The sequence below is a fragment of the Caretta caretta genome, chromosome 13, assembly GCF_965140235.1.
Source record: "Caretta caretta isolate rCarCar2 chromosome 13, rCarCar1.hap1, whole genome shotgun sequence".
Classification (NCBI taxonomy): domain Eukaryota; kingdom Metazoa; phylum Chordata; order Testudines; family Cheloniidae; genus Caretta; species Caretta caretta.
In genome coordinates this window covers 36,324,558-36,341,859 of record NC_134218.1, presented here as the reverse complement: position 1 = coordinate 36,341,859, position 17,302 = coordinate 36,324,558, and the positions used below count along the sequence as shown (strand labels likewise).

The following is a 17,302-nucleotide window of genomic DNA, read 5'->3' as shown; positions in this document are numbered from 1 at the left end:
AGGACCTGGCGCTGATTCAGACTGGAAATATATTGTACATTTTTAATGGTGAGGTCAATTAACCACTGCAAAAAATTATTGAGGTATGTGGTGGATCCAGTCAAGACTGGATGTTTTTACTAAAAGTTATGCTTTAGGAATTATTTTGAGGAAGTTTTATGGCCCATGTTATACCGGACGTCAGACTAGATTATCACTGTGGTTCTGTCTGGCCTTAGAATCTATGAATCTAGATAGACTCCAGACAAGGGGTGGCAATGGGAGAAAACCCTATAAATGATGTTACCCAACACTTTGCATTTACAAGACCCCATTTTTAATTCCTTATAACGTCCTAAAACTTTAACCATTTGGGCTGAAAGTTTTCGTGTTGGATGTCTGCCTCAATAGAAAATTTTCTTAAGGGTTCCCCCCAAAAAAGGTTCAGTCATTTCCAAGAAAGAGATTACGGGAAAATACATTGGTTCCCCTGTGTTAACAAAGAGGAAGAATTCTCTTTCCGGACACTCTAGCACCGGTAGGCATTGAAGCAGAAAAATTAAATATGGGGGGGGGGGGATCACCCTGGTTTCAGGGATGCACCTTTTGCTGCTTCCAGGAAACAACACCCAGACTTGGCCAAGTTATGAGCATTTGAAAAAATCTCAGTTTCCACATGCTCAATAGTTGCTTCTTAGAGTTCTGGGCTTAGAGCTCCTATCCATGACTGGACAGTGCATGCCCATCCCCACAGGGCGTGCTCCAGTACCAGGCAAAATAAGCAATGTTGGACATCCCTTGAAATTGCTGATATCAGACTAGATAATCAAAATGGACCCTTATTACCTTAAAATTGATGAATCTATGATAAACACCATAATCTTACAATCTGATCTGCTAGTAAAAAATGCCATGGAAGTCAAGAGCCATCTCCCAGAGTTGTTGTGTGATATGATCAGGTTGGGCATTGAAAAATAGATCAGTGTCTTATATAGGAAGCCATAAGTGCCGAGGAATGTTATTTTAAATTAGGCCAGAGGGAGCACTGGGGAAATGCATTCGACAGCCGAAAAATCACAACCCGACCCAAAACCTAAAATGCTGCACTGGACTTCCAGAGTAGGAAAAGGGGAAGCCTAAATTGACTTTTCTATAGAGCTGGTTGGAATTATTCAACTATTAAAATTTTGGTGAAAATTGTTAAATTCCAACTAACCAAGATGAACATTTTATGAAATGCTTTTTATGTTAATTGTTTTTTTTTTTTGCTTTGTCTCATTTCAAATTTTGAAGATGTAAAATCAGGACACTACTTTGATTAAAGATGATCATTTGATTTTTCAATGATCTTTAGATCTGGTCAAAAGGTTCTGGCTATCAAAAGTTTGAAGAAAGTTTATTTATTTATTTATTTCATTTAAGAAAAGTTTCTCTTCCTATTTTCCCAACAGGTTTAGAACAAGCCAAAGTTTTTCAAATGAAAAATTCCAATTAAAAAAGTGAGGGTCATCGGGAGAAATTCAACAAAATGTTTATGAATTTCCCTTATTCCCCCCATTTTGATTGACTCTGCTTTTCGTTCTTTAATTTCTCTGGTTGTGTGAAGAGATGCTCTTCCCTATTGTTTTTCTAAAGGCTCCCTTCACCTCTTTGTTCCTGAGAGTGTATATTATGGGGTTCAACACTGGGGTGACAACTGTGTACATGAGGGAAATCAGTTGATCACCCTCCGGGGTGGAGATAGACTTGGGCCTCAGGTAGGTGAAAAGGGCTGTTCCATAGAACAAAGTCACCACCATGAGGTGGGAGGAGCAGGTGGAGAAGGCTTTACGCCTTCCCTCTACCGACGGCAGTTTGAGTATGGTGGAGATAATGCAGATGTAGGACAGGATTATCAGCAGGAAAGGGCTCATGATAAACAGCACGGACAGAGCCAAGACCACAATTTGGTTTTTGGATGTGTCTGTGCATGCCCTCTTTATCACTGGTGGGATGTCGCAGAAGAAGTGGTGGATGCGGTTGGAGCCACAGAAGGGAAGGCTGAAGATCCACGTGGTTTGAGCTACTTCCACCAAGATGCCAATGGTCCATGAAGCACCCACAAGCTGTGCGCACACCTGGCCACTCATGATGGTTCTGTAGTGCAGGGGGTTGCATATAGCTATGTAGCGATCATACGCCATGGCTGCTAGAAGGCAGCATTCCGTGAGGCCCATGATGGTGAAGATGTACATCTGGGCAGCGCAGCCTGCAATGGAGAGGGTCTTTTGCTCCACCAGGAGGTGAGCCAGCAGCTGAGGGACCACACTGCTTGTGTAGCAGATTTCCAAGAAGGACAAGTTGAGCAGGAAGAAATACATGGGGGTATGAAGTGAGGGGTTTAGCTTTATAAGGAGGATAGTGAGCAGGTTCCCCACCAGGGTGACCAGGTAGATGACCAGAAACACCAGAAACAGAAGGATTTGGAGTCTGGTAAGGTACGAAAACCCCACCAAGATGAACACCTCAGAAATGGTCTGGTTCTCATCAGGCTCTCTCTCAGAATATGTCATCTGCAAGGGTGACAAAGAGAGAGACACTGGAGCTGAATCTGAAGAATACCATATGTGTGCATGTGAATCATACAATTCATACTGGTTTCCTACATGTTGGGACGCGTCAGACAAAAACTTGCTGCAGTTCTGGATATAAAGATGTAACTGGGCCCAATCATCATTGAGTATAAACTGGTATAGCTGTATTGATATCAATCAAGCTGTGACTTTGTAGATCACCTGGAGATATGACTGTGACACTGCTTCCCATATTTTTCATAGTAATAATATGATATGATTGTGTCATAATCCTAATGTATTTTATGCAAAATAGGTTATATGAGGTATCATTGGAGAGGTTATGATCGACTGAATATGATTAGCTTATCTGTATGCAAGTATCATTGCTGTATCTAAAGTTAGCAAAAGTGTTTGTACCTGGGGAATGCCCACTAGACAGAATGCAATCATTCCGGCTGGCTAGCTGGGAACAAGTCAATGGACCATTAGGAAGAACAATAGGTCTTTAAAGATGCTAATCTCCCACCTTCCTGAGAAGCTTTCCAGGGAAGCTACAAACTGCCTGTGACCTATGGCTGCTTTGACAGTGCACGGTCATGTGTTCAAGTCACAAGGTACTGGTTTCCATGATAAAACACCAGTATTTTTCCACTGAGGGGTGTGGGAATCACACTGAAAGACAAAGGATTCCTGCCATATGTAAATCTTATTTAAGGCAGGGGAGTGAGATAATTAGGGTTCATTCTTCACTGAATCCCCACCCAGGATGACTGCTGGAAACATATAAGGAACAAAGATAAAGGGGGGGATAAGGGTTGAGCCCAGGTTGAAAAGGTGTCTGACCTGTGAAAGAAATACCTGGAGTTTTAACTGCAAGCAAGAGCAGCTTGCTTTCAAGAACTTCTGAAATCTGCCTAAATGAACATTTAGGGTGAGAAATTACTATTTGTAACGAGTTTCTTTAGTATATTAAGCTTATATTGTGTTTTTGTTTTATTTGCTGGCTAATCATAGAATCATAGAAGACGGGGGTTGGAAGAGACCTCAGGAGGACCAACACCAACTAAATCATCACAGCCAGGACTTTGTCAAACCAGGCCTTAAAAACCTCTAAGGATGGAGATTCCACCAACTCTAGTCCTGGGCAATTCCCTAGCTGAAGCCTTCCCATGCAGTTGTGATTTCAGTGTCTGTTTCTTTCCACAGCTGGATGTGTCCCTGCCTTCATTTGTGCTGGAGGAGGGTGTCGGCCTGGCTCAGCAGGACAATGTAAGGAACCCCAGGCTTGTGGAACAGGTGGGCTGAGTGTTACCCCAGTACATCAGGTGGCACCTCAGGGGCGGGGGAGCAACCCATCACAATGACCACTTTGACACCAGTGGAAATACAACTGATTTACAACACATGGGGATCTGATAAATTTACTCTAAAGGAGCTACATCAGTTTATACCAGCAATGGAGGAATACCAGTTTCTAATATCAGGGGTTCTGTTCTTCCTCTTCGAACACATTTCTTTTCTGTCTACACGATAATTCAAAAAGGGATTTTCTTTCTTTCTTTCTTTCTTTCTTTCTTTCTTTCTTTCTTTCTTTCTTTCTTTCTTTCTTTCTACAGCCACGTTTATCAAATAAGATTTCTCAAATTAGGGCAAATTCTGATCTCATTCAGATCTTAATCATGAGAATTGTGATACGAATGCAAGTATTCCCACTGCAATTACAATTCACATACGTGAGGACTACTCACATGAGTAAACTGATGCTGCTGAGCCCAACATGATTGAAGCACTTTAAATAATGAGAAGTGCAATAAATGGTGAAAACAATGGGGAACTTTGAACTTTTGTGTACTATTAAAAGTTATTCTTCCTTAAATATTAGAGAACAACTTAAATCATTCCTGCCATTATCATCACAACATTTGTAATGCATTGGTTTCTCTCAATATTCAAAGTAAGAGCTAGGGCCAATCCCTTTGCTGGTGTAAATCTTAACAACTCCATGGGTATAAAAAGAGCTATACTGCTTTACAACAGTGGAGGATCTTTGTCTAATCACCTTGCTACAAAGAATTTTAGAAGGAAGATCCTACAATGTATGAAGAGATGATTTCCAGAGAAGTTTTACTTCTAGGTTATTTGTTGACAAGGAACTTCTTAATAAAAGGCATGACAGTGAAATGACAGAGTTGAAATAAAAATGAGCAATAACAATTATTGTATTTTGCATATCCTTACCACCTTCAATATTGACTTCCACGTTGACTTCCACGATTGGACGGTCTCTACCCAGGCCTTTTCCTTCCACGGGGAGGATGGACGAGAACACCACTTGCGCCTCAAACTCCTTTATCCTTCTTCCCAGGGCCACGTAGTCTGCAGTGATCTGCTCAAAGTCATTCTTGGCAGTATCATTGGTGCCCACGTGCAGAAGCAGGAAAGGGTAGTGATCCGAGGTCTTAAGTCTCGGCAGTCTCTCCATATGTCTATTAACCGTGATCTTGAATCTTCCATGAGGTGTAATATGGGATAGTGGCGTTAAGAAATAAGAATCTCAGACACCAAGATAGACAAAATTAGGCATTACAGGAAGGATATTTAGCTCATGTAAATTACCATAACTCCATAGCACTAAAATAATTCAACCCATCTTTGGAAATGGCAGAATTGACTATACTGTGGTTATGTCTGGTTTACAGCAGCTAGGAATCTGGCCCCATTGATTTCAATGGAACTGCATCCATTTACAAAAGGGGGGAACTGACCCATTTAATCCAGCAGAGCTATAGATGGACCCATTGACTCCAATGGAGCTACACTGGTTAACACCAGCTGGACTTCTGGTCCTTTATAACTGTTCACTCTCTCTGAGATAACTACAACCCGTATGAGTTAAATGTTTTTAAAATGCCATGCACCATTGCACTTGCAGCCTAACGGTGTTTTGTTTTAGTGTCATCTGAGTAAAGGTAAAAATAGTGATTGCTAAGAAAGAAAGAAAGAAAGAAAGAAAGAAAGAAAGAAAGAAAGAAAGAAAGAAAGAAAGAAAGAAAGAAAGAAAGGTCGGGCAATCCATCCCAGCAGAAGTTGAAAATCAGATATAAAAAAACTCTGCAACACTGAATTCCTCCGATGTTCTGACCCAGTGAGACTGAATCACTAGCCATTAAAAGTTCCACTATTGTAAATAATCCCATGCGACAAAGAGCCATGGAAGGTGTTATAAATATAAAGGGAAGGGTAAACACCTCTAAAATCCCTCCTGGCCAGAGGAAAAATCCTCTCCCCTGTAAAGGGTTAAGAAGCTAGGATAACCTCGCTGGCACCTGACCAAAATGACCAATGAGGAGACAAGATACTTTCAAAAGCTGGGAGGAGGGAAAAAAACAAAGGGTCTGTGTCTGTCTGTGTGATGCTTTTGCCAGGGACAGAACAGGAATGGAATCTTAGAACTTAGTAAGTAATCCAGCTAGGTATGTTTTAGATTATGATTTCTTTAAATGGCTGAGAAAATTAAGTTGTGCTGAATAGAATGAATATTTCTGTCTGTGTGTCTTTTTGTAACTTAAGGTTTTGCCTAGAGGGATTCTAGTTACTCTGTAAGGTATTTACCATCCTGATTTTACAGAGGTGATTCTTTTTACTGTTTCTTCTATTAAAGTGTTTCTTTTCAAGAACTGCATGATTTTTTCATTGTTCTCAGATCCAAGGGTTTGGGTCTGTGGTCACCTATGCAAATTGGTGAGGATTTTTACCAAACCTTCCCCAGGAAGTGGGGTGCAAGAGTTGGGAGGATTTTGGGGGGAAAGATGTTTCCAGACAACGTTTTCTCAGGAACCCAGATAAAGTTTGGTGGTGGCAGTGGAAGTCCAAGGGCAAAGGGTAAAATAGTTTGTGCCTTGGGGAAGTTTTAATCTAAGCTGGTAAAAGTAAGTTTAGGAGGTTTTCATGCAGGTCCCCACATCTGTACCCTAGAGTTCAGAGTGGGGAAGAAACCTTGACAGAAGGGCAGATGGGTTAAGAACTTTTGACTCATCTTTCTTTCAGAATTGACAGGCAAAGATTATGGATCTGAAACTGTGTAATAGACTGGATCCCGAGTGGGAGTAAATCAACCACAGGTCCGTGGAAGTCAATGGGACAGATCTCCAGGTGGTTTAAATCATTGTAGTTCCACTGAAAGAACCAGATCCTGAGTTGGCATAAATAGCCCTAGCTACTCTGGAATCAGTTGAACTGTGTCAGTTTACACAAGCTCAGGACCTGGCGCTGATTCAGACTGGAAATATATTGTACATTTTTAATGGTGAGGTCAATTAACCACTGCAAAAAATTATTGAGGTATGTGGTGGATCCAGTCAAGACTGGATGTTTTTACTAAAAGTTATGCTTTAGGAATTATTTTGAGGAAGTTTTATGGCCCATGTTATACCGGACGTCAGACTAGATTATCACTGTGGTTCTGTCTGGCCTTAGAATCTATGAATCTAGATAGACTCCAGACAAGGGGTGGCAATGGGAGAAAACCCTATAAATGATGTTACCCAACACTTTGCATTTACAAGACCCCATTTTTAATTCCTTATAACGTCCTAAAACTTTAACCATTTGGGCTGAAAGTTTTCGTGTTGGATGTCTGCCTCAATAGAAAATTTTCTTAAGGGTTCCCCCCAAAAAAGGTTCAGTCATTTCCAAGAAAGAGATTACGGGAAAATACATTGGTTCCCCTGTGTTAACAAAGAGGAAGAATTCTCTTTCCGGACACTCTAGCACCGGTAGGCATTGAAGCAGAAAAATTAAATATGGGGGGGGGGGGGATCACCCTGGTTTCAGGGATGCACCTTTTGCTGCTTCCAGGAAACAACACCCAGACTTGGCCAAGTTATGAGCATTTGAAAAAATCTCAGTTTCCACATGCTCAATAGTTGCTTCTTAGAGTTCTGGGCTTAGAGCTCCTATCCATGACTGGACAGTGCATGCCCATCCCCACAGGGCGTGCTCCAGTACCAGGCAAAATAAGCAATGTTGGACATCCCTTGAAATTGCTGATATCAGACTAGATAATCAAAATGGACCCTTATTACCTTAAAATTGATGAATCTATGATAAACACCATAATCTTACAATCTGATCTGCTAGTAAAAAATGCCATGGAAGTCAAGAGCCATCTCCCAGAGTTGTTGTGTGATATGATCAGGTTGGGCATTGAAAAATAGATCAGTGTCTTATATAGGAAGCCATAAGTGCCGAGGAATGTTATTTTAAATTAGGCCAGAGGGAGCACTGGGGAAATGCATTCGACAGCCGAAAAATCACAACCCGACCCAAAACCTAAAATGCTGCACTGGACTTCCAGAGTAGGAAAAGGGGAAGCCTAAATTGACTTTTCTATAGAGCTGGTTGGAATTATTCAACTATTAAAATTTTGGTGAAAATTGTTAAATTCCAACTAACCAAGATGAACATTTTATGAAATGCTTTTTATGTTAATTGTTTTTTTTTTTTGCTTTGTCTCATTTCAAATTTTGAAGATGTAAAATCAGGACACTACTTTGATTAAAGATGATCATTTGATTTTTCAATGATCTTTAGATCTGGTCAAAAGGTTCTGGCTATCAAAAGTTTGAAGAAAGTTTATTTATTTATTTATTTCATTTAAGAAAAGTTTCTCTTCCTATTTTCCCAACAGGTTTAGAACAAGCCAAAGTTTTTCAAATGAAAAATTCCAATTAAAAAAGTGAGGGTCATCGGGAGAAATTCAACAAAATGTTTATGAATTTCCCTTATTCCCCCCATTTTGATTGACTCTGCTTTTCGTTCTTTAATTTCTCTGGTTGTGTGAAGAGATGCTCTTCCCTATTGTTTTTCTAAAGGCTCCCTTCACCTCTTTGTTCCTGAGAGTGTATATTATGGGGTTCAACACTGGGGTGACAACTGTGTACATGAGGGAAATCAGTTGATCACCCTCCGGGGTGGAGATAGACTTGGGCCTCAGGTAGGTGAAAAGGGCTGTTCCATAGAACAAAGTCACCACCATGAGGTGGGAGGAGCAGGTGGAGAAGGCTTTACGCCTTCCCTCTACCGACGGCAGTTTGAGTATGGTGGAGATAATGCAGATGTAGGACAGGATTATCAGCAGGAAAGGGCTCATGATAAACAGCACGGACAGAGCCAAGACCACAATTTGGTTTTTGGATGTGTCTGTGCATGCCCTCTTTATCACTGGTGGGATGTCGCAGAAGAAGTGGTGGATGCGGTTGGAGCCACAGAAGGGAAGGCTGAAGATCCACGTGGTTTGAGCTACTTCCACCAAGATGCCAATGGTCCATGAAGCACCCACAAGCTGTGCGCACACCTGGCCACTCATGATGGTTCTGTAGTGCAGGGGGTTGCATATAGCTATGTAGCGATCATACGCCATGGCTGCTAGAAGGCAGCATTCCGTGAGGCCCATGATGGTGAAGATGTACATCTGGGCAGCGCAGCCTGCAATGGAGAGGGTCTTTTGCTCCACCAGGAGGTGAGCCAGCAGCTGAGGGACCACACTGCTTGTGTAGCAGATTTCCAAGAAGGACAAGTTGAGCAGGAAGAAATACATGGGGGTATGAAGTGAGGGGTTTAGCTTTATAAGGAGGATAATGAGCAGGTTCCCCACCAGGGTGACCAGGTAGATGACCAGAAACACCAGAAACAGAAGGATTTGGAGTCTGGTAAGGTACGACAACCCCACCAAGATGAACACCTCAGAAATGGTCTGGTTCTCATCAGGCTCTCTCTCAGAATATGTCATCTGCAAGGGTGACAAAGAGAGAGACACTGGAGCTGAATCTGAAGAATACCATATGTGTGCATGTGAATCATACAATTCATACTGGTTTCCTACATGTTGGGACGCGTCAGACAAAAACTTGCTGCAGTTCTGGATATAAAGATGTAACTGGGCCCAATCATCATTGAGTATAAACTGGTATAGCTGTATTGATATCAATCAAGCTGTGACTTTGTAGATCACCTGGAGATATGACTGTGACACTGCTTCCCATATTTTTCATAGTAATAATATGATATGATTGTGTCATAATCCTAATGTATTTTATGCAAAATAGGTTATATGAGGTATCATTGGAGAGGTTATGATCGACTGAATATGATTAGCTTATCTGTATGCAAGTATCATTGCTGTATCTAAAGTTAGCAAAAGTGTTTGTACCTGGGGAATGCCCACTAGACAGAATGCAATCATTCCGGCTGGCTAGCTGGGAACAAGTCAATGGACCATTAGGAAGAACAATAGGTCTTTAAAGATGCTAATCTCCCACCTTCCTGAGAAGCTTTCCAGGGAAGCTACAAACTGCCTGTGACCTATGGCTGCTTTGACAGTGCACGGTCATGTGTTCAAGTCACAAGGTACTGGTTTCCATGATAAAACACCAGTATTTTTCCACTGAGGGGTGTGGGAATCACACTGAAAGACAAAGGATTCCTGCCATATGTAAATCTTATTTAAGGCAGGGGAGTGAGATAATTAGGGTTCATTCTTCACTGAATCCCCGCCCAGGATGACTGCTGGAAACATATAAGGAACAAAGATAAAGGGGGGGATAAGGGTTGAGCCCAGGTTGAAAAGGTGTCTGACCTGTGAAAGAAATACCTGGAGTTTTAACTGCAAGCAAGAGCAGCTTGCTTTCAAGAACTTCTGAAATCTGCCTAAATGAACATTTAGGGTGAGAAATTACTATTTGTAACGAGTTTCTTTAGTATATTAAGCTTATATTGTGTTTTTGTTTTATTTGCTGGCTAATCATAGAATCATAGAAGACGGGGGTTGGAAGAGACCTCAGGAGGACCAACACCAACTAAATCATCACAGCCAGGACTTTGTCAAACCAGGCCTTAAAAACCTCTAAGGATGGAGATTCCACCAACTCTAGTCCTGGGCAATTCCCTAGCTGAAGCCTTCCCATGCAGTTGTGATTTCAGTGTCTGTTTCTTTCCACAGCTGGATGTGTCCCTGCCTTCATTTGTGCTGGAGGAGGGTGTCGGCCTGGCTCAGCAGGACAATGTAAGGAACCCCAGGCTTGTGGAACAGGTGGGCTGAGTCTTACCCCAGTACATCAGGTGGCACCTCAGGGGCGGGGGAGCAACCCATCACAATGACCACTTTGACACCAGTGGAAATACAACTGATTTACAACACATGGGGATCTGATAAATTTACTCTAAAGGAGCTACATCAGTTTATACCAGCAATGGAGGAATACCAGTTTCTAATATCAGGGGTTCTGTTCTTCCTCTGCGAACACATTTCTTTTCTGTCTACACGATAATTCAAAAAGGGATTTTCTTTCTTTCTTTCTTTCTTTCTTTCTTTCTTTCTTTCTTTCTTTCTACAGCCACGTTTATCAAATAAGATTTCTCAAATTAGGGCAAATTCTGATCTCATTCAGATCTTAATCATGAGAATTGTGATACGAATGCAAGTATTCCCACTGCAATTACAATTCACATACGTGAGGACTACTCACATGAGTAAACTGATGCTGCTGAGCCCAACATGATTGAAGCACTTTAAATAATGAGAAGTGCAATAAATGGTGAAAACAATGGGGAACTTTGAACTTTTGTGTACTATTAAAAGTTATTCTTCCTTAAATATTAGAGAACAACTTAAATCATTCCTGCCATTATCATCACAACATTTGTAATGCATTGGTTTCTCTCAATATTCAAAGTAAGAGCTAGGGCCAATCCCTTTGCTGGTGTAAATCTTAACAACTCCATGGGTATAAAAAGAGCTATACTGCTTTACAACAGTGGAGGATCTTTGTCTAATCACCTTGCTACAAAGAATTTTAGAAGGAAGATCCTACAATGTATGAAGAGATGATTTCCAGAGAAGTTTTACTTCTAGGTTATTTGTTGACAAGGAACTTCTTAATAAAAGGCATGACAGTGAAATGACAGAGTTGAAATAAAAATGAGCAATAACAATTATTGTATTTTGCATATCCTTACCACCTTCAATATTGACTTCCACGTTGACTTCCACGATTGGACGGTCTCTACCCAGGCCTTTTCCTTCCACGGGGAGGATGGACGAGAACACCACTTGCGCCTCAAACTCCTTTATCCTTCTTCCCAGGGCCACGTAGTCTGCAGTGATCTGCTCAAAGTCATTCTTGGCAGTATCATTGGTGCCCACGTGCAGAAGCAGGAAAGGGTAGTGATCCGAGGTCTTAAGTCTCGGCAGTCTCTCCATATGTCTATTAACCGTGATCTTGAATCTTCCATGAGGTGTAATATGGGATAGTGGCGTTAAGAAATAAGAATCTCAGACACCAAGATAGACAAAATTAGGCATTACAGGAAGGATATTTAGCTCATGTAAATTACCATAACTCCATAGCACTAAAATAATTCAACCCATCTTTGGAAATGGCAGAATTGACTATACTGTGGTTATGTCTGGTTTACAGCAGCTAGGAATCTGGCCCCATTGATTTCAATGGAACTGCATCCATTTACAAAAGGGGGGAACTGACCCATTTAATCCAGCAGAGCTATAGATGGACCCATTGACTCCAATGGAGCTACACTGGTTAACACCAGCTGGACTTCTGGTCCTTTATAACTGTTCACTCTCTCTGAGATAACTACAACCCGTATGAGTTAAATGTTTTTAAAATGCCATGCACCATTGCACTTGCAGCCTAACGGTGTTTTGTTTTAGTGTCATCTGAGTAAAGGTAAAAATAGTGATTGCTAAGAAAGAAAGAAAGAAAGAAAGAAAGAAAGAAAGAAAGAAAGAAAGAAAGAAAGGTCGGGCAATCCATCCCAGCAGAAGTTGAAAATCAGATATAAAAAAACTCTGCAACACTGAATTCCTCCGATGTTCTGACCCAGTGAGACTGAATCACTAGCCATTAAAAGTTCCACTATTGTAAATAATCCCATGCGACAAAGAGCCATGGAAGGTGTTATAAATATAAAGGGAAGGGTAAACACCTCTAAAATCCCTCCTGGCCAGAGGAAAAATCCTCTCCCCTGTAAAGGGTTAAGAAGCTAGGATAACCTCGCTGGCACCTGACCAAAATGACCAATGAGGAGACAAGATACTTTCAAAAGCTGGGAGGAGGGAAAAAAACAAAGGGTCTGTGTCTGTCTGTGTGATGCTTTTGCCAGGGACAGAACAGGAATGGAATCTTAGAACTTAGTAAGTAATCCAGCTAGGTATGTTTTAGATTATGATTTCTTTAAATGGCTGAGAAAATTAAGTTGTGCTGAATAGAATGAATATTTCTGTCTGTGTGTCTTTTTGTAACTTAAGGTTTTGCCTAGAGGGATTCTAGTTACTCTGTAAGGTATTTACCATCCTGATTTTACAGAGGTGATTCTTTTTACTGTTTCTTCTATTAAAGTGTTTCTTTTCAAGAACTGCATGATTTTTTCATTGTTCTCAGATCCAAGGGTTTGGGTCTGTGGTCACCTATGCAAATTGGTGAGGATTTTTACCAAACCTTCCCCAGGAAGTGGGGTGCAAGAGTTGGGAGGATTTTGGGGGGAAAGATGTTTCCAGACAACGTTTTCTCAGGAACCCAGATAAAGTTTGGTGGTGGCAGTGGAAGTCCAAGGGCAAAGGGTAAAATAGTTTGTGCCTTGGGGAAGTTTTAATCTAAGCTGGTAAAAGTAAGTTTAGGAGGTTTTCATGCAGGTCCCCACATCTGTACCCTAGAGTTCAGAGTGGGGAAGAAACCTTGACAGAAGGGCAGATGGGTTAAGAACTTTTGACTCATCTTTCTTTCAGAATGACAGGCAAAGATTATGGATCTGAAACTGTGTAATAGACTGGATCCCGAGTGGGAGTAAATCAACCACAGGTCCGTGGAAGTCAATGGGACAGATCTCCAGGTGGTTTAAATCATGGTAGTTCCACTGAAAGAACCAGATCCTGAGTTGGCATAAATAGCCCTAGCTACTCTGGAATCAGTTGAACTGTGTCAGTTTACACAAGCTCAGGACCTGGCGCTGATTCAGACTGGAAATATATTGTACATTTTTAATGGTGAGGTCAATTAACCACTGCAAAAAATTATTGAGGTATGTGGTGGATCCAGTCAAGACTGGATGTTTTTACTAAAAGTTATGCTTTAGGAATTATTTTGAGGAAGTTTTATGGCCCATGTTATACCGGACGTCAGACTAGATTATCACTGTGGTTCTGTCTGGCCTTAGAATCTATGAATCTAGATAGACTCCAGACAAGGGGTGGCAATGGGAGAAAACCCTATAAATGATGTTACCCAACACTTTGCATTTACAAGACCCCATTTTTAATTCCTTATAACGTCCTAAAACTTTAACCATTTGGGCTGAAAGTTTTCGTGTTGGATGTCTGCCTCAATAGAAAATTTTCTTAAGGGTTCCCCCCAAAAAAGGTTCAGTCATTTCCAAGAAAGAGATTACGGGAAAATACATTGGTTCCCCTGTGTTAACAAAGAGGAAGAATTCTCTTTCCGGACACTCTAGCACCGGTAGGCATTGAAGCAGAAAAATTAAATATGGGGGGGGGGGGATCACCCTGGTTTCAGGGATGCACCTTTTGCTGCTTCCAGGAAACAACACCCAGACTTGGCCAAGTTATGAGCATTTGAAAAAATCTCAGTTTCCACATGCTCAATAGTTGCTTCTTAGAGTTCTGGGCTTAGAGCTCCTATCCATGACTGGACAGTGCATGCCCATCCCCACAGGGCGTGCTCCAGTACCAGGCAAAATAAGCAATGTTGGACATCCCTTGAAATTGCTGATATCAGACTAGATAATCAAAATGGACCCTTATTACCTTAAAATTGATGAATCTATGATAAACACCATAATCTTACAATCTGATCTGCTAGTAAAAAATGCCATGGAAGTCAAGAGCCATCTCCCAGAGTTGTTGTGTGATATGATCAGGTTGGGCATTGAAAAATAGATCAGTGTCTTATATAGGAAGCCATAAGTGCCGAGGAATGTTATTTTAAATTAGGCCAGAGGGAGCACTGGGGAAATGCATTCGACAGCCGAAAAATCACAACCCGACCCAAAACCTAAAATGCTGCACTGGACTTCCAGAGTAGGAAAAGGGGAAGCCTAAATTGACTTTTCTATAGAGCTGGTTGGAATTATTCAACTATTAAAATTTTGGTGAAAATTGTTAAATTCCAACTAACCAAGATGAACATTTTATGAAATGCTTTTTATGTTAATTGTTTTTTTTTTTTGCTTTGTCTCATTTCAAATTTTGAAGATGTAAAATCAGGACACTACTTTGATTAAAGATGATCATTTGATTTTTCAATGATCTTTAGATCTGGTCAAAAGGTTCTGGCTATCAAAAGTTTGAAGAAAGTTTATTTATTTATTTATTTCATTTAAGAAAAGTTTCTCTTCCTATTTTCCCAACAGGTTTAGAACAAGCCAAAGTTTTTCAAATGAAAAATTCCAATTAAAAAAGTGAGGGTCATCGGGAGAAATTCAACAAAATGTTTATGAATTTCCCTTATTCCCCCCATTTTGATTGACTCTGCTTTTCGTTCTTTAATTTCTCTGGTTGTGTGAAGAGATGCTCTTCCCTATTGTTTTTCTAAAGGCTCCCTTCACCTCTTTGTTCCTGAGAGTGTATATTATGGGGTTCAACACTGGGGTGACAACTGTGTACATGAGGGAAATCAGTTGATCACCCTCCGGGGTGGAGATAGACTTGGGCCTCAGGTAGGTGAAAAGGGCTGTTCCATAGAACAAAGTCACCACCATGAGGTGGGAGGAGCAGGTGGAGAAGGCTTTACGCCTTCCCTCTACCGACGGCAGTTTGAGTATGGTGGAGATAATGCAGATGTAGGACAGGATTATCAGCAGGAAAGGGCTCATGATAAACAGCACGGACAGAGCCAAGACCACAATTTGGTTTTTGGATGTGTCTGTGCATGCCCTCTTTATCACTGGTGGGATGTCGCAGAAGAAGTGGTGGATGCGGTTGGAGCCACAGAAGGGAAGGCTGAAGATCCACGTGGTTTGAGCTACTTCCACCAAGATGCCAATGGTCCATGAAGCACCCACAAGCTGTGCGCACACCTGGCCACTCATGATGGTTCTGTAGTGCAGGGGGTTGCATATAGCTATGTAGCGATCATACGCCATGGCTGCTAGAAGGCAGCATTCCATGAGGCCCATGATGGTGAAGATGTACATCTGGGCAGCGCAGCCTGCAATGGAGAGGGTCTTTTGCTCCACCAGGAGGTGAGCCAGCAGCTGAGGGACCACACTGCTTGTGTAGCAGATTTCCAAGAAGGACAAGTTGAGCAGGAAGAAATACATGGGGGTATGAAGTGAGGGGTTTAGCTTTATAAGGAGGATAGTGAGCAGGTTCCCCACCAGGGTGACCAGGTAGATGACCAGAAACACCAGAAACAGAAGGATTTGGAGTCTGGTAAGGTACGAAAACCCCACCAAGATGAACACCTCAGAAATGGTCTGGTTCTCATCAGGCTCTCTCTCAGAATATGTCATCTGCAAGGGTGACAAAGAGAGAGACACTGGAGCTGAATCTGAAGAATACCATATGTGTGCATGTGAATCATACAATTCATACTGGTTTCCTACATGTTGGGACGCGTCAGACAAAAACTTGCTGCAGTTCTGGATATAAAGATGTAACTGGGCCCAATCATCATTGAGTATAAACTGGTATAGCTGTATTGATATCAATCAAGCTGTGACTTTGTAGATCACCTGGAGATATGACTGTGACACTGCTTCCCATATTTTTCATAGTAATAATATGATATGATTGTGTCATAATCCTAATGTATTTTATGCAAAATAGGTTATATGAGGTATCATTGGAGAGGTTATGATCGACTGAATATGATTAGCTTATCTGTATGCAAGTATCATTGCTGTATCTAAAGTTAGCAAAAGTGTTTGTACCTGGGGAATGCCCACTAGACAGAATGCAATCATTCCGGCTGGCTAGCTGGGAACAAGTCAATGGACCATTAGGAAGAACAATAGGTCTTTAAAGATGCTAATCTCCCACCTTCCTGAGAAGCTTTCCAGGGAAGCTACAAACTGCCTGTGACCTATGGCTGCTTTGACAGTGCACGGTCATGTGTTCAAGTCACAAGGTACTGGTTTCCATGATAAAACACCAGTATTTTTCCACTGAGGGGTGTGGGAATCACACTGAAAGACAAAGGATTCCTGCCATATGTAAATCTTATTTAAGGCAGGGGAGTGAGATAATTAGGGTTCATTCTTCACTGAATCCCCGCCCAGGATGACTGCTGGAAACATATAAGGAACAAAGATAAAGGGGGGGATAAGGGTTGAGCCCAGGTTGAAAAGGTGTCTGACCTGTGAAAGAAATACCTGGAGTTTTAACTGCAAGCAAGAGCAGCTTGCTTTCAAGAACTTCTGAAATCTGCCTAAATGAACATTTAGGGTGAGAAATTACTATTTGTAACGAGTTTCTTTAGTATATTAAGCTTATATTGTGTTTTTGTTTTATTTGCTGGCTAATCATAGAATCATAGAAGACGGGGGTTGGAAGAGACCTCAGGAGGACCAACACCAACTAAATCATCACAGCCAGGACTTTGTCAAACCAGGCCTTAAAAACCTCTAAGGATGGAGATTCCACCAACTCTAGTCCTGGGCAATTCCCTAGCTGAAGCCTTCCCATGCAGTTGTGATTTCAGTGTCTGTTTCTTTCCACAGCTGGATGTGTCCCT

General features: G+C 41.4%; 3 protein-coding genes across 3 annotated transcripts; all 3 read right to left on the bottom strand.

The window, feature by feature from the left end:
- Positions 1–1,562: 1,562 nt before the first annotated feature.
- LOC142068754 (olfactory receptor 10A4-like) lies at positions 1,563–2,531 on the bottom strand. The gene has a single exon (XM_075118575.1). It carries the CDS (start codon positions 2,529–2,531, stop codon positions 1,563–1,565), a length of 969 nt encoding a protein of 322 aa, XP_074974676.1.
- A 5,824-nt stretch (positions 2,532–8,355) lies between these two features.
- LOC142068753 (olfactory receptor 10A4-like) lies at positions 8,356–9,324 on the bottom strand. The gene has a single exon (XM_075118574.1). The coding sequence runs from the start codon at positions 9,322–9,324 to the stop codon at positions 8,356–8,358; it is 969 nt and encodes a 322-aa protein (XP_074974675.1).
- A 5,786-nt stretch (positions 9,325–15,110) lies between these two features.
- LOC142068752 (olfactory receptor 10A4-like) lies at positions 15,111–16,079 on the bottom strand. The gene has a single exon (XM_075118573.1). The coding sequence runs from the start codon at positions 16,077–16,079 to the stop codon at positions 15,111–15,113; it is 969 nt and encodes a 322-aa protein (XP_074974674.1).
- Between the last annotated feature and the right edge of the window lie 1,223 nt (positions 16,080–17,302).

What these genes read in the sequence shown, in the direction of transcription:
- LOC142068754 (XM_075118575.1), bottom strand. Translation starts at nt 2,531, where the DNA reads ATGACATATTCTGAGAGAGAGCCTGATGAGAACCAGACCATTTCTGAG.
- LOC142068753 (XM_075118574.1), bottom strand. Translation starts at nt 9,324, where the DNA reads ATGACATATTCTGAGAGAGAGCCTGATGAGAACCAGACCATTTCTGAG.
- LOC142068752 (XM_075118573.1), bottom strand. Translation starts at nt 16,079, where the DNA reads ATGACATATTCTGAGAGAGAGCCTGATGAGAACCAGACCATTTCTGAG.